At 35.7% G+C, this 27580-nt stretch overlaps 1 protein-coding gene across 3 annotated transcripts; it reads left to right on the top strand.

Moving 5' to 3' along the window:
• The first annotated feature begins 87 nt into the window (after window positions 1–87).
• LOC135628003 (homeobox protein LUMINIDEPENDENS-like) lies at window positions 88–27199 on the top strand. 3 transcript variants are annotated; one of them, XM_065134519.1, is made up of 14 exons: window positions 88–501; window positions 6581–6608; window positions 13393–13523; window positions 16361–16471; window positions 16610–16812; window positions 16900–16993; window positions 17065–17158; window positions 17874–17997; window positions 18599–18650; window positions 18737–18777; window positions 18908–18996; window positions 23638–24081; window positions 25358–25938; window positions 26037–27199. In XM_065134519.1, the coding sequence occupies exons 1-14, from the start codon at window positions 316–318 to the stop codon at window positions 26991–26993; spliced, it is 3135 nt and encodes a 1044-aa protein (XP_064990591.1). In that variant the 5' UTR covers window positions 88–315; the 3' UTR covers window positions 26994–27199. The 3 variants fall into 3 exon arrangements, with proteins under 3 accessions (XP_064990591.1, XP_064990590.1, XP_064990592.1); XM_065134518.1 differs by having other exon boundaries at window positions 16361–16812; XM_065134520.1 differs by having other exon boundaries at window positions 442–501; window positions 6581–6642; window positions 16361–16812.
• Window positions 27200–27580: the final 381 nt, after the last annotated feature.

The following is a 27580-nucleotide window of genomic DNA, read 5'->3' as shown; positions in this document are numbered from 1 at the left end:
TTTGGATCCGGATCGTGGACAAAAGCAGCCTAACCTGATTCAGTTACACAACACAATATAGTATAATAATATAATCAATCCATTTCTCAAGGCAAGGCAAGTCTAATTGTTTATTTCCGTCTTCTATATCGCCGGTCGTGTTTCGTCTCCTCGTGCTCATCCCCTTCCGGTCATCCCGACGTCATCGAAACCCTAACCCTAATTTTGTCCACTTTGATTGGATCGGAGCTTGCTACGGTTCGCGTCTCCGATCTGGGGCTCCCCTTATCCTCACCTTCCGGTCTCTGATGCGCGACCTCTCCGTTCGGGCCGGACATGGCGCTTGTGGCGGCGGACTCGGCGTGTGCGCTCGTGGAATTGGACAATGGGGGCCCGCCGGGGACATTGGCGCGGCTTCTGGAGTCCCAGAGGGAGCTTTTCCACAGTCAGATCGATCAGCTGCAGAAGCTTGTCGTCGCCCAATGCAAGCTCACCGGTGTCAACCCCCTCGCTCAGGAAATGGTAAGTTTGCGTCTTGAATTTAGGGGGTTGTTGGATATCACGTTTGTTAGTTTTGATTTCTTCGGTTAGTAAGATCAGAATGGTTGAAATGGATGGAAATATTGGGCTATGAAGCAACAAAATTTTGATTTTGATGCTTATGTTTTTAACTCTTGATGCATTACTAGCTATTTATTTGTTGTACGGATGAGTTTGCAGGCTAGGTGGACGATCTAACTCCCGTATTTTCTGTTCACACATGACTAGAATAAGAGTGATATTACTAATTCCGTACCTATCAGTTTAAGTTAGCTGTGGGAAGGACTTCAGTTATGATTTCAATAGGAATCTAGTAATGCAGAATTATCTTTCTAATTTTGGATACCGGGTGAGCTTTTTATATTCAATTTGGTAGATAAACAATTGGTTCTTCGTAAGCTCCTTAGTTGTCTAACGATTGTTGTTCCAGTAAAGAACTTTTGTGTTATTTTGACGACGTCACACCATCAAGGATGAGACATTTTAAATGGTCAGAAGGATATAGGAAATTATAGGAGTGATATGTTCATGATGTCAGCGTGAATGCACTTTGGTCTAATTGAAGACCTCATGTTTACTAATTTGGGTCATGATTTTGGTAGATTCTGATGTTCTGCTTTTCCTAATTTGTTACTAACAGAATTTGGAAATCAGAACCTTGCTATTGATTATAGTTCGTTGGGCCAGCTGTTCTCAGTCCAATCTGGTTCATTTGGATTGGGAGTGGCTGGTGTAGAGCCCTGCTGGCTAATTTTTCAGTTTTCTTCTAGAGATTATTGGTTGTTTGGGTGATTTTCAGTAAACCTCCAGCTGCCAGTTTGTGGACTACTAGAAGAAGATACAAGGAGAAGATGAGAACAAGAAGAAAAATATTAAGGAGAATGAGGGAGGACAGGAGAGTACGAGGAAAGAGAAGAATTGGTGGCCATGGGAGGAAAGAAGCCTCTATGATTGAATTGTGCTTGTTGGTGATTGTGCATGGCTGGTTGATGCTGGAGTAGGGAAGTAGATGGAAGAGGAAGGTGCTAGTTTCTTCTAACTCCGTTTAATATCTTGCTACTCACCTGTGATAAGTGGTTGTAGACTGCTCATCTGGCTATGTCATATTTTCAATTTAAAAAACAATTACTATATTATTTTTAAATAGAGTTTTAATAGGATATATGTACGGGGGTGGGATTCTTTCCTTGAACTTCAATTGACCAGACTTAGATGTGATTTGTTTAAGAAGGCACTTTGGTCACATGTTGGATTTCGGTCAAAACATCTTGACCCATTAGTAGGTTAGGTTCAGGCCAGTCTTACTGTTGCCTTGGTTGTATGGTACAACTGGATCCAAACTGACTCAAACCTATTTTGTTAAAAACATTATATAACATGCCTTGCAGCCTTGACCTCACAACCCAAGTTGTGTGGGTTTATGTTTTGGTTATGAAATCCTGCTGCCTGCTGGCGGGTTGATTTGTGTTCGAGCCCACCCTATGTTCCCTTACTATCCCATCTTAACCTGGTTAGATCCCTTCCATCTTCACTTATACGTGTATAAAATGTATATATGTATATATATTTATATACATATATACATATTATACATGTATATGTATATGTCCATGTATATTGTAAAATTGTAAAATTGCTTCTCGATCATTCTTAATGTGTCATTTTGATAATCCGTTCCCATCAATCCTAGGGATTCTAGGAATTAACCTTATTTTAGTCCCAATCTTGTGAATTTTTCTCTTAGTTTGATTTGAACCTTTGTTTTTTTTTTTTTTTCCCTTTTTTTGAGTTTGGTTTGATTCCTTGAGATTATTTTTTGGTACTATTTTATGAATATAATTGCAATTTTTTAATCCTGTTGAATGTTCTCTTGCCTAAAGCACCTTTATGAGACCATCATGAAACTTGTGATTTTTTGTTGTGTTGGACTCTTCCCAATTGGAAAAAATTTTAGGGGTTATTTCATAGCTGTCTACTTATTTATAGAGCAGGTCTTGATACAATGGTAAGGTTGTTTTTTTGTGACCTGAGAGATCATGATCGAGTTATGGAAATAACCTCTTTATATAAAAAGGATAATTGCATATATTGACCCTCCCCAGACCTTGGTAGGATCCTATGCACTGGATACATCAATTTTTATTCATTTTGTTATCTCTAAGCTGACTGAAGGTTTAAAATTTCGGCGGTATCAGTTGGTATGTACTGGTATTTACCAGTCTGATGGGCAACTGGTCCATGGACTGGACTATTTTGCTAGATTTGATATGGAACCAAGCGTATCATGTAAGTAGCCTACTGTGCTGAGCAGTCTAGTAACTAGCTGCTACTCACATGGCTCATGGCTATCAATTGATAAGTGTACCACTTGGTGACCCGATTCCTGCCACACTTCTAATAATAAAGCTGACCCCTCCCATTCTTCTTTTTTTCTTCCTGAACTGTAGTTTTTTATCCTCCTTTCTCTTGAGTTTTTCTTTTTATTTACTTTTTGAAATAGCTCTTATTTTGCTTCAAAATTTTTAAATAGCTTGGATTTCAATGAGTTTTTGCTTAAATTATGTCTTTGTTTTTCTGTAAGCTTCAATTGTCGTAGATCTACTTTAGTATAAGCTAGATCCACTTTAGTTTGGTGATTTTGGTCTAGATCTATACATATTTAACCTAGATTCATGATGGTCTGACCTAAATCCACCAAATCTACCCTATTACAAATTTCACGGTGATAATACCATGACACCGATTGGTCCTTGTTCGTAGAATTTGATGTGTCTTACAGAGCTAGCATAGTGATGATGGTTGCATTTTTCCAGCTTGATAGTCAGTGTAATTTTGCTTTTCAAATCCTCCTTGCCCAGCAGCATACTGCCACAATTGTAGTTAATGATAGACCATGATTGCTAATATTTATTTCATCAGTGACGTACTATATATTGATATCAGTTTCTGTGGGCATAATATCATGCATAGGTTCTTCAAAATTATAATTTTGATATGAGATTTGGCTACCTCTGATTGAATCATGGTGATCCTTCTAGTCGCAGGTCACTAATAAATTATGACACATTTATGAAAAAAAATAATATTTTGCTTTGTAATACATACATGTATAATATGTTCTCTTTAGCAAGGTATGCAGTTTCGAATAATACCTTCCGTACCGGATGGTACGCATTGGTTTGTCAGCTGACAAGTACACGGATCGCCCGTTATCGGACGGTATATATATATATATATATATATATATATACCGAGTGGTATACCGAACGGTATACCGCTCGGTATACTGTATCGTACCGTACCGAACGAATGTCGAAATGCCGGTACGATACGATATTTCAAACCTTGCTCTTTAGTACATTAATTGGGTTTTTATGTAAGTTTTCTTCACATATGATATGTAATAGATCTTAAAATCATATATGCATGCATTATTGAGCAAAAAATATCAAAAAAATTATATTTTTATTATAATTAATATAGGTTTGATTGAATCGATCTAATCAACTTGTACTAATTGGTTCTGACCTGCATTGACACTTGGTATGGGTGCATACCAGTAACATACCCGTCCTTTCAAGGACTGTTGGTGCCAGCAGCCTGAGATTTTAATGGTTAATTGACCTTTGCATATTGAAATTGGTTGGGCTTACATTCTTGTGCACTGTTCTTGTATGCAGAAGAAGATGTTGGAAAGGAAATCAAAGGAAAAAAAGCAAGATATCTTTGTGTTAATTCTTTTTGAGACATGCAACATTTATTGTAGTTATAAGTGAGCTATATGTGCACTTATTTTAGTCAATTACTTTCAAGTATAAAATGTAACTCAATTTGGGAACAGCTTGTTGGTATCAAGCAATCTAATGTAAATTCTAGATAATTAAAAATTCTATATTGGGATCCATCCACAAACCCTTTCCCACCACTGTATAGAGTAGCCTAGGTTTGCTTGGGTTTAGATCAGCCCTTGGCCATCAAAGAGGCTTGGACTGCAACTTGGGCTGCGTGGGTTGGGTTGAAGGTAAGCCTAAGTGCAACTTTTGTTTTTATTTCTTAGTTTGCATCCTGACCCAACTTGACCTCCTGCCTGGTGCTTTTAACCCAAGCACAAGCTGAGGTAGGGTCAGGTTGGACCTTTGGTTGCTTGGGTTGAAAGCTTGGAGGAAATACTGTAGAAAGGATCATGATTGCAGGAGCAATAATCACCTCCTTTTAATTTGGCATCATGATGAATTCAGAGTACAGTTACATAGAGAAATGAATATGTTTCCAGAAGGTCCACTAAAATCGTAGATCTTGCCTTAACATTGTTGCCATTGTGGATATATTCTTTTAGTGAGGACATCCGCTTCAATAGATCGACACAAGGCATGCACAATAAATAGAGATTCTGTCGGTAAGGGGAACAGAAGTGGAAGTTTGTACTCTTATGATTTTATGGGTGGCTATATTAGCGACACAACAAAGTATGGATGCTGTTGCACTGGGAGGGTGGCAAAAGTTTGTGGGAGGCATTGGATTGGTTGGTGGGCAGCTTCTCAGCTGCCATGGCAATTGGCTTCTTGACAAGTCTTGGGTTAGGGAGGATGAGCATATCCGATAGAGAGGAGTGATACAACTAGAGACGATGAAAAGCAGAGGGAGAGAATGGCAGTGGAGACAGAAATTGAAGAGGGTGTGTAAGTTAGGTGGCTAAATAAAGGATTTAGAATTGAGCTGATCTAATTATATTGTACATATTTAACTTAATAATACATTAATCGTATGATGGTCCGGGTTGTGATGGCCCTGGTTGTTCCACCCCTCAACCCAAGCTCAATCCAAGTCTAAACTGAGTTATCACTTTCCAGCCAGAGCCTGTTCACATGCACCGTCAGTGTTGGCCCAAGTTGATTTAGGGTTTGCTCGTTTGCATTGCAGCTTTAAAATAGGCCAAAAGATTGTCACAACAATTTGGTACAATTTATATCTTATTTTGCACAGTTGGTATGATATTTCAGTCTATTCGAGCAATATGATGCCTGCCGTGGTTGACTCTAATAGCTGTATGTATCTATGCATCTTAGTTAGGCTCTTGAAGGACTCCACAAGTCACAGGAGAGGTGGAAGTATAAGTTCATCTCAATTATGACTAATTTGATCCATATCTAGATGGAATAGAGGTGGTAAAAGACTTTCCTAACTGCTCCTAGTTGAGTTGGAGATGGGGTTAATAAGCCTTCTTATCTGGTCCTAGATTGATTAGCATAAGACATCTAATTTTATGGTATTTTAGATTGATTGATTAGGATAAGACATCTATGTAGTTTGTTAGTTACTTAAGTTTTGTTTGATCCATGGATGAAGGTAGGATATAGGTCCAAAATTAAGAGATCAGAGGTAGGCGGCACATCCTCTGCAGTTCATCCAAATTACGGGGGTATGAGTTCCGTGGTTGTTGAATTGTTCTATCCCTACTTGTTTGAGTTATTTTCTTGTGATGCTGCTTTTATCTATTCTTACTATTGTCTAATCAAATGCAATGGTTGTAGGCTTGTAGCATTGAGAAATAATTCATATTGTTGCATTTTCTCTTATCCTCCCTATGGATTCCTACCTGTTCACCGATATATAAACTAGTTACTCGATATCCCATAGAAATGCTGTGTGAACCTTGTGTTCATGTTTCGTATATTTTTTACCTTAATTTTCTGTGATGCTACTTGGTTTTAAGATGCATGAGCCAACAATGCGTTATGTACATTTTCTGATTTTTTACTTCTACCATCTAAACTTTCTGCTTCTACAAAGCAGTATGTACATTTAATTACAATATTTTTCTTTCTGTGGAGCTGTTATCATTCAAGTTTGTGGAAGCAGCAATGTACATGTTGCACTTATCATTGTTGTGGATTGTCATCTTACTTTTTGTTACATTGTCAATTTAATTTGTTGGGACTGAGCATAAGTCATCAACATTTATGCTCCTTAATCAAATAAGAATCATTGATCTGTATTTTTTATGTACACCCAATTTTAATCAAGATGGATGATAACTGAGTTCATTTTGGTTTGTCTGCAGGCTGCTGGTGCATTATCAATAAGAATCGGTGAGTTGTTGACTTCCATTTGGATGGCTCTTAGGTGACCATCTTTCTCTGCAGTTTATTGTTAACTTGAATTAGTTCAAAATTTTCCATCCCGTTTGATAATTTTATGCTCAAAATTATCGGAAATATAACAGTTAATTGTTCTCCACAATTTGAAGTTTTACTATGACAGCATTTGTTTCTATCTGATTGCAGATTAGTTGTACATAGCTTTTTGAATGGATTTCTTATATAAATGTAAGTCATTATTGAATCATTATACCTCTGCTGAAACCAAAATAAACTTTAGCAAGTAAGGCTTGATTATGTGGACGTGATTGGCTTAAATGCTGAAGACTTGAGTTGAAATATCAAAGATTCAAGAAAACTAATGTTCTTATAGGGTTTAAGCTACTCTGTGTTAGCATATTATTCATTGGAGGGTGAATGTGGAATGGGTGCGTGATTGGTTAGTAAAACTGTCTTAATTTCATTTGATTCAATACATGCAGGACAGAACCATATCATAAAAATAGAATACTAATAATAGATTTGAAGAAAAAATTGAAAGATAAGAATGGCGTATAAAAGAAAGAAGGTTACAAGTAGGAACACTGTAGAATATATTTGGAAGATGATGATATTGTGGAATTGACAATGTAAGTTGGAATATCGACAATGTAAGCTGGAATATCCATTGATTAAAATTCTTTCACGAAACTACAATACGGTGGGTGCTAAAGAAGATTCTTGTAAAGGTTATAGTGTAGCTTCACGAGAGAGTTACTGGTAGTGTGAGGAGTTCAAAAAACAATCACTATGAGAAGAACATGTTTGAAAGATTGATGGATTTTATTAAAAGTGAGAAATGTAGAAGATATTTAGCAAAATGAAATAGAGAAAATATACGTCGTTTAAAACTTACACATCCTATGATAACTTTTATGGTAAGCCTGGTAATAAGGATGGGGAAATGGTATGTTTTAGATTGCTAAGGCTAGGAATGTGAAGTGCAGAGAATAGATAGCATTAAATATTTAGATGTATAAAGGATACAGATGAAATAAGTGTTTGTTAACAATTTAAAGCTTAAGGAAAGATGGAGAATTTATTTTGAGAAATTATTCAGCAAATACTGTATATAACTTAGCTTTAAAGATAAACAATAATGATAAGTTTATAATTTTCATGTTTATTCTTAATACTGGGGCAATGAGGTAAGGGAAAAGGATGATAGTATCTTAAAGTGTAGGACCTATTTTAATTAAGTCTTGACAAAGTTGGAATAATATGTTTGACTAGTTTATTAACAAGAAGTTGAGAATTAAGATGATGTGAAGAGCTTTTTTGGTGTCCATTTATATGAACAAAAGAGATATTCAAAGTTACTTTAATAATTTAATTATAGAAGATCTAGACTAGTGAGTTACTGTATAAAACTTTGAGAAAGAATGATTGTAAGAACTAAGAAGAATAAGATACAAAATAATTTTTTTCAAAAGTCAGTTCCATTTTATGTTTGGAAGATCAACCAGGAAAACTATTTATTTATCAACACAATTAATAAAAAAATTGAGAGAAAAGAAGAAAGATTTGCATATGGTTTATTTTTAATTTAGAAAATATCTATGATAGATTTCCCAGATATTTTATTACGTTGAATTTATAAATGAAAGAAGTATCCAATAATTATGTTGGTTAACACAAATGCATAATAAAGTAGTCATTTGGTCTTAGGACACTAGGGAGTATGTCTTATGAGTTTTCTATGATCATAGGATTATATTAATTATTAGTTTTAAATTTTTATCTTTTCATATGAGTAATGAAAGAATTTATTTGCCATCTTTAGGATAGACCCTTCTAGTGTATGTTATATGTTGATATTATTGTTCTCGTTGTTGAGTATCCAGCTGGGATTAATTTGTTATTGGACAATCCTTGGAAACTAAATGTTTTGGATTAAGTAGAGCTGAGGTCAAATATAAGGAAATTAGTTTTAGCAATCTCAAGTTAAAAACTAAAGATGTAATTAAGATGGATGAATAAGAAGTTGCTGTGGTGAAGATTATAAGTATCTCAGATCTATTATTAAACACGAAGAAGAGATTGACAAAATATGAATATATAATATATAGAGTGTAAATTGGATGTTAAAAGGGGATAGGGATGCCAAGAATTTTGTTAATTCATTGTGTGACTCGATTAAAAGATATATAAGATGCAAATCCTCAATGTTTTATGGATTGAAGTATGAGGTAGTTAAAGTCTATTACAGAAGTTCGTGTAACTGAGACGAGATCATGTAATTGAGATGAAATTGTTGTGTTGAATGTGCAAATTACTTAAAAAGTTGTAACAAAAATGTTTTCATCCATAAACAATTAGATTTAAGGTTAAAATGAGGAAAAAACATCTAAGATGATTTGGACTTGTTAAACGAAAGCCTATGGATGTCATAGAGGAGGTGAATAGATTAGGATTAGTTTTGCAAAGGAGAGAGAGAATGACCTTAAAAATTACTAGAAATAATAAAATTAAATTAAATACTCTTTATTTAAGTCATGATATGTAATTTCGAATGGTATCACCTGGTACGGATGGTATGTACCAGTCCGACGACATACCGGTACGTTGACCGCTTGCTACCGGACCGACCGTGCTATAGTGCTACACTGTTACACTGTAGCAGTGCTACAATGCTGCAGTTAGAGGAAATTGCTCGGTAAGCCCTGGTGTACCGTTCGGTACGCTGGTACCATACCGTATCGAGCCAATCTCGAAACACCGGTACGGTACGGTATTGCATACCTTGATTTAAGTAGGATATTGCTTTGCACAAAACTCTGGTGGAGAAGTTTCATGTATTTGACTCCAAATAATGGGGACATTAAGGCTTGTCTTTGTTGGAAGTAATCTCATCTAGTTGGTTGGCTTTAAATCATGCTGTTGAGAGGATAGATCATGTCTCATTGGAGGCTGAAGTTTTAAATGGAATGATAGTGATAAAAAGAATTAAAATGTTATCATATGGGAAGATCCTGTGATTAAATCTTATTCAGTCCATGCATTAATATACAATTCAATTTCCATGTGTTGGGGTTGAGCTAGTCTTCGCATCCACACGTGAAGGGGTCTTAAGCCTTGGGTGAAATATGATCTGTATTCGTAAGACATGAATATTAGGGCCGGTAGATATTGACATATAAATGCAACCCAAATTTACAAAGTTCTTGAATTGGAAGCATATTTTACCAAAATTCTTTCATATCCAAAGAGATTTGGAAGAATATTTAATCTATTAAATTATCCAAAACTTAAGATTAATTGACAAGCAATTATTCAGGAAACAACCTCTTTGCTTACTTGGCATAGGCATAGGCATGTTCTGGTGTGTGACAGAATATATGCATAGCATAGGCATGCAATTCTCTGGCATGGCTCCCCATCACTTTTACATATATATTATTTGCAAAGTTTGGTTAAATATTTCAATTCCCTGTTGTCAACATGGCTGAAAATGTGAACTTACCATGCTTTCAACATAATTGAGTTTGTAAGAGGCATATATTTTGATGTAGAACAGGTTCAAGACAAAAAGAGAACATGTATTCTTTTTTATTTTAGAATAGAGCAAGGGAAAGAGATAGGTTGCTGAAGATAATAATTGTGAAAGATAAAATAAGAAAAGGATAACTATTAGATTCCCTTTGACTTCAAGATTAATTCTTAGGGATGAAGGTCTCAAACCTGTGTACTTTTTAGATTTGGATGATGGAAAAAATTGTAGCTTCACACTGTTCACACATAATGTGAAAACAAGGTCAATTCATTCAACATTCTAATGATCTTAAGTTATTATTGCTTTCCTCCTTTTCGTAGACCCTGAAGCAAAAGAATAAAAGGGAAATACAAAAACATGAAGAATACATTATAAAAAAATACATTTCATGAATTAAAACATATCATTTCTTTTTCTTAAGTGAAGATATATTTCGATATTTGTTTTGGGAAACAATCTTCTTTGAAAATTTATTTGTTTTGGATTCATAGGCTTCTTTCTCTGTAGATTCTTGAATCAAGAAGAAACTTTCTTGCAAGAATATGATTTTTAATTGAAACTAAAACTTATATCCTTTCTTTTCCTTTAGAATATTCAGTCATTTGTAATTTTTATTTATCTTGGTAACTCGTATAGGATTATGGAAGATGTTGTCATTTCTCAACTTATAACATTTGCAAAAGACAGCTAAAGTAATTGAAATTATTCAAATAAAGAACAAATTAGAATTGTATGTGGCTTCTTCTACTTAGGAACATATCTATAGTTTAAATGATTGAAAATTTGTTCTATGTTGATATAGAACATTATAGCTTAGCCAAAAGTTTTGTTACATTGGACAAGTTCATGACAAGCTGAGTGTTTATATATATATATATATATATATATATGTATGTGTATGTATGTATGTGTATGTGTGTGTGTGTGTGTGTATATATATAAGAATAGAGAAAGATAAAAAGAGAGGAAGAAATAAATAATAATTATGATGATAATATATAAAAGATAACTACTTGAATCACTCTTAGTAAAGGGATTAACTCATAGGGGTGAAAGCCTCACACCTCCTTACTTCTCACACCACTCATGGAATGTGAGAAAAAGAAATTCAATTTACTTAATGTTCCATGATGTTTAGTTATAATATTTTACCCTTTTTACAGATCCTGAAGTATAAGAAGTAAAAGAAGAAACGTAAAAACAAGAAAAAATAAAATAAAGAAAATTACATTCCATAAATTAAAACAAATTAATTATCTCATGTTTTCTTATTTAGGGAATATTTATTTTCATATTTGTTTTTACAAACAATCTTCATACTTGAAGATATTTAGTTGAAAGGCTTCCTTCTTTGTCGATTCTTCAATTAACAAGAAACTTGTAAACATGATATCCTCACTCAAATCCAAGACATATGTCCTTTTTCTTTATAATTTTCAATCAAACCAGAAACTTGGAAGGATGATATCTTCAATCAAAACCAAGGCGTATGTTCTTTTTTCTTTAGAATTTTTAAGTAAACCTAATATCATCTTCTCCTATCTTTTATTTGGCTTTCGATTTCATTCTCCTAGTATTATTTTGATAACTATTGTAGGTCTATAAAAGATGTTGCCATATGGAAATTTATGTTATTTGCAAAATACAACTAAACCATGGTTTGCAATTTCATGTAGATTAGTCCTACTGATCGATATTTATCGGGCTAGGCATGAATCGATAGTGGACCGCCTCTCATTTTGGGAGGTTCAGTCCAATTAAAAAATGTCTTTGAAGGTTTAACTCACCAATTCATTTCGGGTCACAAACACGTAAGCTCTCTTCGCCATCTTGATGTAGAGAGTTGTACCTTAATTCCACCTATCCACCTGTGCCTGCCATGCGCCGCCGACCTCTTTTCCAATACTCCTCTTTTCCTTCTCTACTTTCATTGTCTCCTCCTCCTCCTCTGGTAAGTCAAGACAGATCGTATCCGTATCAATCTAGCCATGGATTGGCATAGGTTCAGTACCCAAATCGCATTCTTTGCTCTAAGTTAATAAAATTCAATAGGCACTCGGGCGCTCGCCTAGGCGTTCGGGCGAGGCGAGGCCCGAGCGCCTCGCTTCACTTCCAGGCGACGCGCTTCAAAGAGGCACCGCCTGGGCGCTCGCCCAAGCCCAGGCGTCGGGTGCTTCGGGCGAGCGCCTAGGTTAAACCAGGCGACCGAACCAGCGTTTTAGGTCTGGTTCGGTCTCCAGTGCTTTAGTTGGTTCAATCGAACCAACTAAAGCACTGATATCAGCTGCCGCTGCCCAACCCTAACCCTGCTCGCGTTCACGTTGCCGCTGCCACTATCGCCGCTCGCCGCTCTCGCTCCCGCTCCCGCTTCCGCTACTGTCGCTCCCGCTGCCGCTCGCCGCTCCCGCTGCCGCTGCCGTTGTCGCCGCTCGCCGCTGCCGCTGCTCACTTTTACCGCTGTCGCTACACCCTCGGTCTTCCCTTACACTCCTCTTCCTTCTCCTCTTTCGAAAGTATACTGTTAACAATATACTAGTAACAGTAATGTATTTGTATTTATTAGTTTAATAATATATTATTTTTGATTTTAATACTATTAAATAATTATATTTATTAATTATATTATATATTTTAATATTTTAACGTCTCGCTTCGCTCGAGCGAGCACCTAGCGCCTCGGGCATTTTTGGACCTTGGCGCCTTTTAGCGCCTAGCGCTTTTTAAATCACTGGTTACAATGATCTTGCATCACATTTTTCACCTTTTTTGCTTTGATTTAGAAGGACTTACAAATACAAACATTTCTGCAGTTAGGTTTTACTCAACATATATTTGCATCCTAGCCAAAAAACTGTATCACCACTTGGAAAGCTTGGCCAAACAGCAGTATTATCAATTCATTTTTTTCTAATGAAAAATTATAATATTTTGTTGATTTGTAAAACACTTTATCATTGTGTTAATGTTGTTTTTCATCTTGAATAGTTATCACTAGAGGTGCTTAAAGTTTTTAAACTTGCCTTTATGTCGACCCATTAGGAATGAATTACATCTGAAATGTAATTTTTTTTTTCTCTTCTCTGAATCCCCTTTTTCCTGACTTCTCTTTTGTTTTAAATTACTTGCTCTGTAAATCATGCATATGTGGTAATTTTTTCCTTGGATTTTTACAAGTTGCTTTTGATGCTGATGTAATGTGGAGAACTTGCTACCTGAAAACTGATATTGTGCAAGGTTTTACAGGAAAACGGCCAAGGGATTTGTTGAATCCTAAAGCGGCAAAGTATATGCAGTCAGTTTTCTCTATCAAGGATGCAATTGGGAAAAAAGAAAGTCGCGAGATCAGTGCTCTTTGTGGGGTTAGAGTTTCGCAGGTCCTTTTCTTCCAGCTGGGATGTGACTCGTCATTTCTATTGCTTCTCTTATGTATATGTCATTGTAACAACTATTACAGTGAGGATAAGTCGCATTTAGGTATGTTATATTGCATGCAACACAGAGAATAATGAATGGTTTGAGAAATGAAAAATAAGCAAGGATTTTAGTGGGTTGCATCAAAAAAATTGTGGTTCAAATTTTTATAGTCAGCTGAATTTATTTTTAAGTTTAATTTTCTTGAGGAACTTGTTCAAGCCATCTTTCACCCTTTTATCACTGGAATGACATAGCAGAAGATTATGAAAAATTTTAGATGAAGTTTATGCTGCAAATATTGTCATCATAAAAGTACTTCGGGCACAAATGCTTAGTCTAGAAATAAGATTTTCATCTGGAAATTGTTTTTTCTACACAAATGTAATTTATTTGATTTGGACCAGTAGATTGATTCTGTTTTCATCTATGAATTGCTGAATCTATAAGATATAGCATCTATTAGCTGACCAGAATATCATGTAAACTTGTGGCAGGAATATGCTATTTATGATGACAAGATGTCAATCTAAGGCATTGTAAGTACTAAGTAGTACAAATTATCAGTTTGTAGCCTGATTCATCTTGCTTACTCGGATTTCTACTCTTTGTTGTTTCATCATGGCTCTTCTCTCCTGATGTTCTTGACTTCTAGGTTGATGCTGCTCAATAAATATTTACGATATAAATAAGGCTCATTTTTCTTTTGGGTTTGGACAATTCTTTGAAACTTCTATTTCTCATGAAAGATTGTTCTTTTGATATTTTGCTTCTAAAAGACAATTAAAAAGAGACTTACGAAATTAAAGGGCCATAAGTTTCATAAGGATGAATAATTAGTCTACCCTTGTCTGATAAACTCAATGGAAAAGAATGATTTATCACTCTACATTCTGCTGGATATGTGTGCTTGCTGTTATCCATGTGTATCACTGAATGTTTGTAGAGGCACGCTGTAAATCAATTCCAAGAAACTGCTTTTACACATCCTGATTCATCTTGCTTACTCAGATTTCTACTCTTTGTTGTTTCATCATGGCTCTTCTCTCCTGATGTTCTTGACTTCTATAGGTTGATGCTGCTCAATAAATATTTACGATATAAATGAGGCTCCCTTTTCTTTTGGGTTTGGACAATTCTTTGAAACTTCTATTTCTCATGAAAGACTTTTCTTTTAATATTTTGCTTCTAATAGGCAATTAAAAAGAGACTAACGAAATTAAAGGGCCATAAGTTTCATAAGGATGGATAATTAGTCTACCCTTGTATGATAAACTCAATGGAAAAGAATGATTTAGCACTCTACATTCTGCTGGATATGTGTGCTTGCTGTTATCCATGTGTATCACTGAATGTTTGTAGAGGCACGCTGTAAATCAATTCCAAGAAAATGCTTTTACACATCCTGATTCATCTTGCTTACTCAGATTTCTACTCTTTGTTGTTTCATCATGGCTCTTCTCTCCTGATGTTCTTGACTTCTAGGTTGATGCTGCTCAATAAATATTTACGATATAAATGAGGCTCCTTTTTCTTTTGGGTTTGGACAATTCTTTGAAACTTCTATTTCTCATGAAAGACTTTTCTTTTGATATTTTGCTTCTAAAAGGCAATTAAAAAGAGACCAACGAAATTAAAGGGCCATAAGTTTCATAAGGATGAATAATTAGTCTACCCTTGTATGATAAACTCAATGGAAAAGAATGATTTAGCACTCTACATTCTGCTGGATATGTGTGCTTGCTGTTATCCATGTGTATCACTGAATGTTTGTAGAGGCACGCTGTAAATCAATTCCAAGAAACTGCTTTTACACATCCTGATTCATCTTGCTTACTCAGATTTCTACTCTTTGTTGTTTCATCATGGCTCTTCTCTCCTGATGTTCTTGACTTCTATAGGTTGATGCTGCTCAATAAATATTTACGATATAAATGAGGCTCCCTTTTCTTTTGGGTTTGGACAATTCTTTGAAACTTCTATTTCTCATGAAAGACTTTTCTTTTGATATTTTGCTTCTAAAAGGCAATTAAAAAGAGACTACTGAATTTAAAGGGTCATAAGTTTCATAAGGATGAATAATTAGTCTACCCTTGTATGATAAACTCAATGGAAAAGAATGATTTAGCACTCTACATTCTGCTGGATATGTGAGCTTGCTGTTATCCATGTGTATCACTGAATGTTTGTAGAGGCACGCTGTAAATCAATTCCAAGAAAATGCTTTTACACATCCTGGGATGACCATTGCATGGCACAGTATGTAACATAGTGTGTTGTTTGAGCATTATAATAGCATCAAAGTCATGTGAATTATTAGAAAGATGCTGAACAAAGTGAACTAAATATGATTTTCAAGTAATCTTTGTTAAGATTGTTTTTGCACCCTTTCAATGCTAGCATAAAAAGATGAATCCCCCATTTTTCTTTTTTTCTCATTTTTCTTTATTGGTGCCATCTGTCTTTTCTTGCAAATGTTATACATTCTGCTTAGTAACCAAGTAGAACCTCCCACATTGCTGACTGCCATTTCTTGGATTATGTGCTCCATAACATGCATGGCAAGATTTTTTTTTTTGATTGATATATCTCATGTTGGTTTACATCTCATAGTCATCTATAGTTTCTTTGCTTTATTTAAGTTTGTATTTTAGAGAAAATCATAAGAGCTCATAGTTGACAAGCAACTATAGAGTTGGTTGATATTGTACTTCCTTTCCATTCTCATCTTTCACACACACACAAAAAAAAAAAAAAAAGAATTGGGAATTAAAATACATCTTTACATTCTATGTTATAGGTCAGAGAATATTTTGCTGGTCAGCGCTCAAGAGTGAGAAAGCTTGTTCGTTTGTCATGCGAGAAAGTAACTAGATTAGAAGAATCCAAGACATCCAAAGAAGACCATTCGGTTAGTTTAGATCAGTCATTGCCTGTCAGCGAAGTGCCATCAGGAAATGCTGCTGCTTCTGATGCTTTTGTAACCGTGGAGCTTAAACAAGTTCCTGATAACACTGGCATTTTTGGTACTGTTAAAACTTACCAACAGGAGACACTGACTTCAATTGACCTTGTGAAAGAGGAAGGCCGTCCATCCTTGTTGCAGGAAGAAACTATTCCTGGTGTCAACTCTGATGATAAGGAATTCTTAAATAACATATTCAATTTGATGAGGAAGGAACAGACGTTTTCATCACAGGTGAAGTTGATGGAATGGGTTCTTTCTGTTGAAAACTCTGCAGTTCTAAATTGGTAATTTTGTACGTTGTTGTTTTGAACTTTTGCTTATAATTCAGATCATCCATTGAAACTGATCTTATATCTTTTACATGTAATTAGGTTTTCAAATAATGGTGGCATCACCATCTTGGCAACATGGTTGAGCCAAGCAGCTGTTGAAGAGCAAACTACTGTGCTTCTTGTCATTTTGAAGGTTCTGTTTTATGTGTTTGAAGAAAATTGCTTTATCATGAGTTTCTGAATTGAGGTGATATTTTCATTCAGGTTCTCTATCACCTGCCCGTACATAAAGCTTTGCCAGTGCATATGTCTGCCATAGTGCCAGTTGTTAACAGGCTGCGGTTTTATAGGACATCAGGTGTGTACTCACTATGAGTTTCAATGAGACATAATTAAACTTTAAAAAGTGTAGGAAGTATATATAATATAAGGTCATAAGAATAACAGTGAATGAGTTTTCAGGTTCATCTTTTCAATGTATTCTGGTAATAGTTGAGCAGTAATCTTTAAATCCTATAAATCTGTGCATCCATGGATTGATGATAAGATTACATCAGATTTGGATGGCAAAATTGAAGTTAACTCACAGTGGTTGTGCTTTGTTTCTGGTATTAGTGTGGGAGACTTGGCCTTACATCTGGATGAGAAAACTAGTTCTTTACATGTCTGTGGGACATGTCCACTCGCCAGATAGGAGATTGGCAAAATTTAACGAGGTTGGTCCTCAAATTGCTGTGCTGTAGAAGATGTCAATGGGCCGAACAAACTTGGCATAGGTTGATTTGATTTGCTTAGAATCACAAAACCCAAGGCTAAACTCAACCTACTCATGGTTCTGGTTAAAAAGAGAAACCAAACTCTAAGTGATTCTTATTTCTCATGCTTGACCAGACGAACACTTTGACAACTTTGAGGAAATTAAACTCTTTCTTAGGGAATGCTACCTGATTTTAAGCATCCAGTAATATTTCTGTTTATTCCTTTATTAAACATATTTACAGTTTAGTCCTTTTCTTTTTCTTTTATTCCTTACAAATACTTATTGGAACTCACTCATCTGATTTGGAGATCAGACATATCAAACAGGGCAAGGGTCCTTCTTTCACGATGGAGCAAAGTGTTCATTAAAAGCCAGGCTTTGAAGAGACCTTTTGTTAGTTCCTTCAAGACAACAATGGAGGCGATTCATAAACAAAGGTGTGTATTCCTTTCTACTATGTAGCAAGGTATGCAGTTTTGAATAATACCGCCCGTATCGAGCGGTACATACCGGTCCGTCAGCTGACCGGTACACGGACCACCCGTTATCGGACAGAATATATATATATATATATATATATATATATATACATATATATTTATATTTATATATAAATATTTTTATAAAAGGTGACATCGCCTTTTATAAATATATATATATAATATATATGTATATATATATATATATATATATATATATATATATATATATATATATATATATATATATATATATATATATATATCGTACAGTACCGTATCGTACCAAGCAAATGTCAAAACTCCGGTACGGTACGATATTTCAATCCTTGCTATGTAGTATTTCATTCCATAGTGTTAGTGTTCCTTTACAACTTGTGTGACTGTGGTTTAGGTCACAAAAACAACCTCTCTGCTTGCAGGGTTGAGGTTGTGGATATTGAGCCTCCCAAAACTCAGCATTCATGGGAGTCTCGTACATTGGGATGCACTTTTTAAATATTTTATTCCATTCTTCCTTCTTTCACTATCTTTAACTTCAATGTTTCTTGTGTGGCAGGATGAGTGGATTTCTTAATGATGAGTTATTGCAGGCCAAACTTGACATTCCTGTGAGTATTTCTTTATAAAACACATCATATCATCTTTCTATTTGAATATGGAGACTTGATTTTTTTTTTTTCTTTCTAAATGGTAGGAAGATGTTCTTGCACTTACAGAAGATGCTGAAACAACCAAGTATTTTCTTGCTGCAGAACAGTCAGATAATTAGTGTTTTTGAGTTGCTTTGTTTTTGTTAATGGTTGAGGGTATAGATGAAGCTAACTTCCATATAAATGATTAATACTGCAGTCTCTCTCCCATGCAGAACAATAGAGCCTAAACAAACACTGAAGCTGCTTCCAGCATCTGGTGCTGACTCAAGTAAGAAGCATGATCGGAGTGTCTCATCAACCAGTATCCATCAGCTAAATACTCATTTTCCTAATCTACTTTATTGTCCAGTACTTGATTATCCATTATATAGAACTACTGCTACAATAATTTTGTGAAGTTATTTCTCGATGAATCTCATACATGAGGTTTCCATTAGCTTCTGATTTTCAAACTGTCATCTGGCATAACTAAAAGTGTTGGAAATAATAGGTTACTGCAATATTCAGCCTGTTTTGCTATTAACTTGATAAAAGCATGATCTTTTAAGTTGATTTGAATTCTAGAATGGTACCATGTGATTTGTAAAGTGATGTAATCTATTCATACTTGATCAGTCCTCTTTTTAAGCTTGGACTCTAATTAAATATGCTTTAAGCATAGTTTGTTCAACTGATCAGTCCTAAACGAGCTTTATTTCTAGCTGACCTTTACATGTGTGTGACTCGAACAGCTTGATAAGCAATTAGCCCTGAATGCATGTTGACTTGGACAAGTATGAGCTTGACTCCTTAATTAACTATTATTAAACATCAGATTAGCTTGATTGAATTTATGCTGTAATTAAAATTTCAAATTTATATTTAATATACATGCAAAGAAATATGTAAAGCAAACTCCCGTCAAGCCTGGCCATCTTCAGGTGCAGAGACAAAGTCAAAATTGGGCCTATATATAATTATTCAAGCCAAGCTTTGGGATTGGCATGGTACCAATGTACTGGGTGGTATTGTTTGGGCATTATACCTTCATGTAAGTTTAATATCGACCAAGACCTGACCATATGTTTGATACCAATTGGACCAGTAAGTATCAGTTGGTATGATATTTGTCATGCCTCAAAATCTGGAGGATGTGACAATCTACCAAATGGCCATGGGCTAGTTTAGATCAGATCTGACCCTATTTTCTTTCTTTTGAATCCATCTAACCATGGTGTAACCATAATCATTTGTGTGGACACTTGCATATATTTACTTGTCTTATTATACTATCCTTATTTTACTTAGTATAACTAAAATCAAGGACTATCCTACTGTCATATTGCCCGAAACTGAAACGACCAGTATGTTCCGGTCCACTGGACGATCGCGGATCACCTGGTTTCAGGCAAAATGCAAGAAGTGGGGATGTACAGCTTGATATGCCCCTATGTTGCCCGTTACGGTCGTAACTCAATCGTTACCGACCTATATCGATCAAATCTAATAAAATCAGGGTCTGATCAAATTGACTGTTGGACCTTGGTTCACCCCTTTTAAAAGCCCCTCCCTCCCCCTCTTTGACTCTCCCTCACTCTCTTTTTCCCTCTCTTTCTCACTCTCTTACACTTTCTCACTTCCCTCATCACATATATATAAGTTGCTTCCGTTAATTACTTGTTTCCACTAATAGTCTAACATATCAACTCATATCCTTATATGTGACTTTAGATTAATGGAAGCAACAGAGGACCATATAACAAAGTTGCTCCTCAAGGATTCAGAAAAGATAAATTCACTATCTCCTCCTCAGAACATAGAATTCCATTCATTTGACTCATTTACATTCTATTTTTATTGAAATCGAATAAAAGTACCATTAAATTTGGATAAAAACCCTAAAATTTATTTTTTAAAAATGATTTTTCTATCATTTCAGGCCTTTTTTCTGAAATTGAGTATGTATAGACGTGACGTATGTCCCAAGACCGTTACCACCGGTCGCCATGAGATGATGGTCTTTGACTTTGTTAATAACAAATGCTAGATTTAGAATATTAACATAATACAAGAATGAACATTATAAAAACATCATCTAATTATTTCATATTTTTAGATCATTTTTTAATATTAAAAGTCTTCAATGGACCTTTACCATAAAGTCCTTTCAGGGACATGCAGAACATCATGATAATTATCCATGTATATTTCAATGAGTTACATGTGGAGATGGGGTGGTGAGGGTGAGACCGTGAGAAAAAAATCATTAAGTGGACAAGCCTCCTTAGGTGGGTAAACAAGATTTTAAATATATTTAAGGATATTTACAAGACATCAATATAAACAATACATGTATTTTACATAGTCAAATCAATATATACAAAAATAAGAAACCATTCATATTCATTATGTTCATCATCATATTTAGGTGCATCTACTTTTTATTTCTCCTTTCATCTTATACTTAGGTATGTACAAACCCCAAGGGAATCAACCTCATCCCCTGGACAATATTTTTGGTGAACTTAAGGTAGACTTAGACGCCATCCATCTTAGATTTACCACCACATTTGATTAAATTTTCTACTTAAGTCTACAAGGTTATTAATGTGTATCACTCATATTACCTCATTGCCTCTGTCTTGGTGGATTTAAACATCATCCTTTCGTCGATCCGAAGCTTTAGCATCCTTGGAATCTACAATGAGGCATAAGCTTTTGTAGGTGAATTATTAAGAACCTGTAAGTATATATATATATATATATATATATATATATATATATATATATATATATATATATATATATATATATATATATATATATATATATATATATAGTATTTTCGTATTTTATATTTCATGTCAATTGTTAAAGCATATGCTGATTTCATGATTAAAGCAACAATAGATGAAGCAAATTTTTTATAGCTCGCAAATCATGGTGCACACAATCTAGAAATGAATATTATCAAGCATTTACAACAAGGCAAATAACTATAGAATATCATTTTATTCAATCAAGACATAAAATACACATTCATCCATATTTGATATTTAAAATAACATTTATTACTTTATTAAATAACTAAAAACATCTTTAGAAAAACCTAATTAAAAACCTAATTAGGTTGACAAGCCACTTACCTCAAGTCGAAACATTGGTGAATCATGTGATTTTCTGATCACCTTAAATCAAATTCTGCAATGTTTAGTCATGCTTTGTTTTTCTGCAACACCACTTTTCTTGTCATTTGGGAGCTGCACAGCTTTTCATCTAAAGAGTTGTAGATATCACCTCACACTATCGGCCACAATATCTTAACGTAGTGTAACTTAAAGCTTGTTGGAATATCTTGGTATTGTCCGCTAATAGAGAGGCAGTGCCTCCAATGCCTCACGTTTACCACTCTTTTCTTTTCTTTTCTTTTGTTCCATCTTTTCTCTGCAAGAGTCAGCATATCATTAGCATTACTTCCAAAAGGTGTTTGTAATGATCCTCAACAGGTACCCATGCTTAGCCTGCTCAAAGTAAGCTGTCACACCATCCATTCCATATGTGATTCCTTCAAGAATATCACCTACTTTCATCTTTTCCAAATAGTATCTGTAATTCCTCGGTGAGTGTTGGGGATAATTTAACATATTTTGTCCATCTCTTATATAAGTTGTATCAGGAGCTTCATGTTGTTCTTGTGTTATTTGGCTATTATTTAGCCGAACATTAATTTGTTTGAAATTTAGATCTGAGGAGATTCCATATACTTTTCAGGTGGTATAATATTGGACGTGTATTACTTGATTTGATCATAAGATGACCAACTCAGATTTAACCCTCTAAACATGTTGGGTCTTAGTCTAAAATCATTGCTAAAATGTAAGCTTGGATGGTCTTTGATCATAAATGAATTGTTCCAGATCCAGTAGTATTTTTGTTCTAGAAAAGGTAGTACTATATTGTGGTCCCAATTTTTTTGATAACTGTAAGATTAGTCATGGCTTTTATGTAACAAGCTTTTGTGGTAGGAATCAAGAACCTTTGAATTTAAGTATTTATGATCTCAGAAGATTCTATACCACTAGATCCTCTATGTTCTCAGAAGATTCTATACTATATTGTGGTCCCAATATTTTTGATGATAACTGCAAGATTAGTCATGCCTTTTATGTAACAAGCTTTTGTGGTAGGAATCAAGAACCTTTGAAATTAAGTATTTATGTTCTCAGAAATTCTATTCCACTAGATCCTCTGTAAAATTTTCTTTTGTTTTGTTTGCAGATGTTAGTATTTGGTGCAAGAAAATTAAGATGTCATCTCAAAGTTTGCCAACTATATAACCAGTGGTTTAGCTTTTTCTCTTTGCTTCATCTAGACCTATTCAGATCACCTTCTCTTTCATCCAACCTTATGAAACAATATTACTGTATCAGTGCATCAAAAATATTCCTAATGAGTTTAGGTTAATATAAGCTGTTTGATCTTGACTAGCGGAAATTAGATTAGTCATGTAAATGTCAAATGACTATTTGAATAATATCAGCTCCATGAATCATATGGTATGAGAGTATCATTATGCTTATTGCATCATTGTCTCCTTTTCTGTTGAACTCATTGAATTTTATCGTTGTCAAGTGTTTCAGTGGGAACCTTTTGCAATTATTAGCTTTTTACCAATTGTTAACCTTCTGTAGAAGCACATGACATTGAATGTAGAAGTAGAATGTGTTGGAGATTTATCCAATTTCTGGTAAATGTACAATATTTTTGCACGAGCCACTATCCTAATCAGGTACAATATGTACATCATTAGAGCCTTGACATGCTACATCGTTACAATTAATAAATTGGACTGTAAATTAGTTGTGAATTAACTAATAGTACGAACTGCTGCTAGTCCTGCATCTCTCCTTCAATATCATGTCGCTAACTGTTTGAACATTATAATTTCCTTAGCAATTGACAGAATCCAAAGAACGCAGAAAGGTTTTGTTGGTGGAACAGCCTGATCATAGAGCTGCAGGTAGAAGTGCGCAGGTTGTACGAGCAGTATCAGCAAATCATAGCCGTCCAATGTCAGCTGATGATATACAGAAAGCAAAGTTGCGTGCAATGTTTATGCAACATAAGTATGGAAAAGTTGATCCATCAAGTAGTGGAAGTAAGTTAGAGAAAATTGAAGATCCAAAGGCACTTTCTGCATCTCAGATCAACAATGTATTGTCTGAATGTAAAGCACCTCAAGATCCTCATCTGATTAAAGAGGGAAATAGCATCCGAATAGTTTCCACAAAAGATAATCTTCTCAGTGAGTCTGAAACTGCTAGCAATTCAAATTCAAATTCAACTTCTAAGCAAGACTGTTTGGGAATGCTGAATTGCAAGCCAATACAATGGAAGATTCCACGAGGTATTTTCTATTCTCTTTCTGAATATGAGTATTGACATGGGTGAACCAGTAAGCTTTTTTAATCAAACTTTCCCATTGTGTGTCTGAATAATCACAATTTATTATATGGTTCATTAGGACTCTGACATTCCTGTTTGCATTTACTTGGTTTTGGCAAAAGATTACAAAGCTAAACATGCTCTGATTTTGCTCTTATGCTAGAATTTCAAGATATTATCCCTGCATTAGAATCAGCATAAGAAATGAGAATCATTATAAATATTTTTTTAGAATATCCAACATAACAGTGTTGCGTATGGTACCGTTTGTTTTCTATCATGCTTGAGGTTGAATTGCTTCACTGAAATCTGTAATATTCTTTTATGGCATTATGGTATGCTGCATATTGCTCTCATAGATTTGGGTTCCTGAATTCAACACTTACACCATGAGTTAGTGTAGGGGATTGTCGTTAACATTGATATTTAGGCCAAGATATATTTTGGTTTGGAAGCAATTGGAAAGATGGAGGTATCTTTAGTCGAGTAAAGTTTATTGTTTATTATGGTTAATCCTTGTCGGGATGCAAACAATATTTATTTAAGGGTTCTAAAAGTAGATATATTGAACATGTGATCATCAAGAACGAATTAGTTGTATAATATTTTGCATCTACTGGCTTATCTTTTGTTCCTAAAAGGATATTGTACATGAGAAAATAAATGTGCCATTAAAATGCTATTGATGTCACAATGATTGTGCTTATATCCAACAATCGTTGGACCAAATGATTGAGTGGACCAACAAATTATCTACAAGTGCTTTTGTTTATATCCTCAGCTTATAAATTTTCTAACAAGAATCAAGTCAAAATTAGGAGGGTTTGACATACTATATACTGATTAAATTTTTAGTTAAGTATCTGCATCTATGAGAGTGCTGATTGAAATAATGAATTATTCCTTGTCAAGTTTGACATAAACTCTGGACAGCTGACTTATAAAAATAGACATTCCAGAAAGCAGCCATGCATATTCTTCATTGAAATCTTTGCAAGAGTCCTATATTTTTCATTCTCTGTCAACTCTGATCTTGTTGCCAGATGTTCCAGAGCAGAACATACATGTAAATACCACTGTAGGAGAACTGCATTGAAAGTTTTGCCTTGGTTCGAATCAAATCTTGACAAATGTTACGGGGAGAACTATAACGAATAATAGTCTGCATGAAGGGTTTGAAATGGATGCCTTATCGCAAATCATTCTAAAAGTTTCTTTCGTCATATTTCCTTACGCAGAGACACAGATAAGTTCTACATGGAGTATGGGTGCAGGGGAGGACAGCAAGGAATTTGATGTCCAAACACAGAGAAATCAGCGAGAGAAAGAAACATTCTACTCATGCCTCCAAGACATCCCACCCAATCCAAAGGAACCTTGGGACAGAGAAATGGATTTTGATGACACCTTGACACCAGAAATCCCAACTGAGCAGCCACCGGATGCTGATGCTGAAGAAGGCTCTTCATGTGCTCCTATTAAAGATGCTGAGGAAGCCCCTGCATCCAAGGCAGCTGCTGACATCACCTGTGCTTCACCAATCAGTGATGGGCCTCCAGAGCCAGACCTTGAGTTGCTAGCTGTGCTGCTCAAAAATCCAGACCTCGTCTTTGCTCTAACTTCCAACCAAGGAAAAAGCTTGACTAGTGAGGAGATGGTGGTGCTGCTGGATATGCTTAAAAGAAATGGTGTTGGATTGACTGGTATGTTGAATGATTTGGCACACCCGAAGGAGAATAGTTCTCATAAAACAAGATCCCAGGAGCAGGAACCACCAACATCTCTTCCATCTCCAACCCCTCCTTCAGAAGCTGCAAGAGTGAGACTTCTGCTAACTACCGTTGCAACTGCAATTCATTTGGTCTTATGCTATTTTGCATGTTGTCAAGCTCACCATTTGTTCCTATTTGCTTGCAGAGTGGTTGGAGGTCAGATTTTCGAGCCTTTTCAAAGACTCCAGTTTTGCAGCCTCATTTTTCAGGCAACAGAACAGCGGCAGCTCTTACTTCTGTGGTTTTGCAACCCCCTCCTGCTACAGTTTTTCCAGTGGTTTCTGGGCCTCAGACTCCTGGTTTAGTATCACCTGCTCAGGCACCAGCAACAATATCCTCAGTGCCAGAAGGGATGATGATGAATGATTCGACAACTCGAAATCTTCCACCCATGAGTTTGCTTCCAACCAGGACCCCAGCCCCTTCTCCACCTTCCCAAAAAACATCCATCAGATATCCGTTGCAGCAGACGAAAGTTTTTAACTCTGATTTACCCAGTAAACAGTACCCAGTCACCAAGACAACCTTCATTTCCTCGATCCCTCTACAGGAATCTCTTGGTCACAGCTGCACTACCATGTCATGTCTGCCTGCATTACCTGCTTTGCCCCACAATCTACAAAGACCACAATTTCTACCAAAGGCTGAACCGTCAAAAGTTTCCCCCATACCTCCCACATGGCCTCCCGTATCAGGTGCTACTAAAGTTGTGAGGCAGGATACGACAGCCCATCAACTTATTTCTCAACCAAATGGTATACTAGAGGCTGCTGTGCCCAACCAACAATATGTTCCAATCCAAAACAACTGTAGCACATACCCCAGTGGGACCGTGTCACAGGCCCACATGCTTCCCGGCAGCCTACGAGGAGATAGGAATGGGAGCCTCCATGGTGATGGCGGTTCGCTGGGATCGACTGAGTTCCCAGCTGGGTGGAGTTATAATGATGAACCAAGAAGGGATAATAGGTCAAATAAGATGCCTGAATGGTCCAGGCAGTGGACCACTGAGAATTGGGATCGCTACAGGTCTGGTGGTGGTGGTGGTGGTAAAAGGTGGCAGGATCATGGACATGGACATGGACATGGACGGCAGAGATGATCTTTTTGTGTATGGGTTGACGGATATCTGTTGGTGGCAGTCACCCTTTCACAAGGTTCCCTCTTGATAATTTTTTTCCTTCTTTTCTTGTAATAGATGATAACCATGGATGGGTAGGTGATTGATTCCTGAGTTACAAATGTGTTGAAATCGAACATTCCGTTCCAATTGCCAATTAATGAAAAGAATTAAAATGTCGTCATCAATTTGGATCGAACAAGGTTATGCCTGGTGGCTGATGACTGATTTTTTTCTTTTCTTGTCCACAATTCCTTTTTCTAGCCCGGTTTACTGGATTTCTTGTGTTTTCTTGCACTCGGATACTTCTCTCCATCCAGTGCCATGTCTACGATGCAATTAAGAAAGCCCACAGATTTGTTGTTGTATGAAGTCCCGACTCTTTTGATGTATTGTGTGTTTTCTGTAGTTCTTTTCTAATCCATTCCTTCTCACAACTGAAATTGAATCGACACTCGTGAGAATCAAATGTGGATTGGCTGAATCGGATTTGAAGTAAAAGTCATGGTTGCTGATAGGCGCTCGAGCACTCAACACGTAGGCGTTCGTTCGGATGAGATGAGGCAGAG

This window comes from Musa acuminata, chromosome BXJ2-11, assembly GCF_036884655.1.
Source record: "Musa acuminata AAA Group cultivar baxijiao chromosome BXJ2-11, Cavendish_Baxijiao_AAA, whole genome shotgun sequence".
NCBI lineage: Eukaryota > Viridiplantae > Streptophyta > Magnoliopsida > Zingiberales > Musaceae > Musa > Musa acuminata.
Note: the sequence above shows the minus strand (reverse complement) of the source record. Positions and strands in the feature narration are given on the sequence as shown.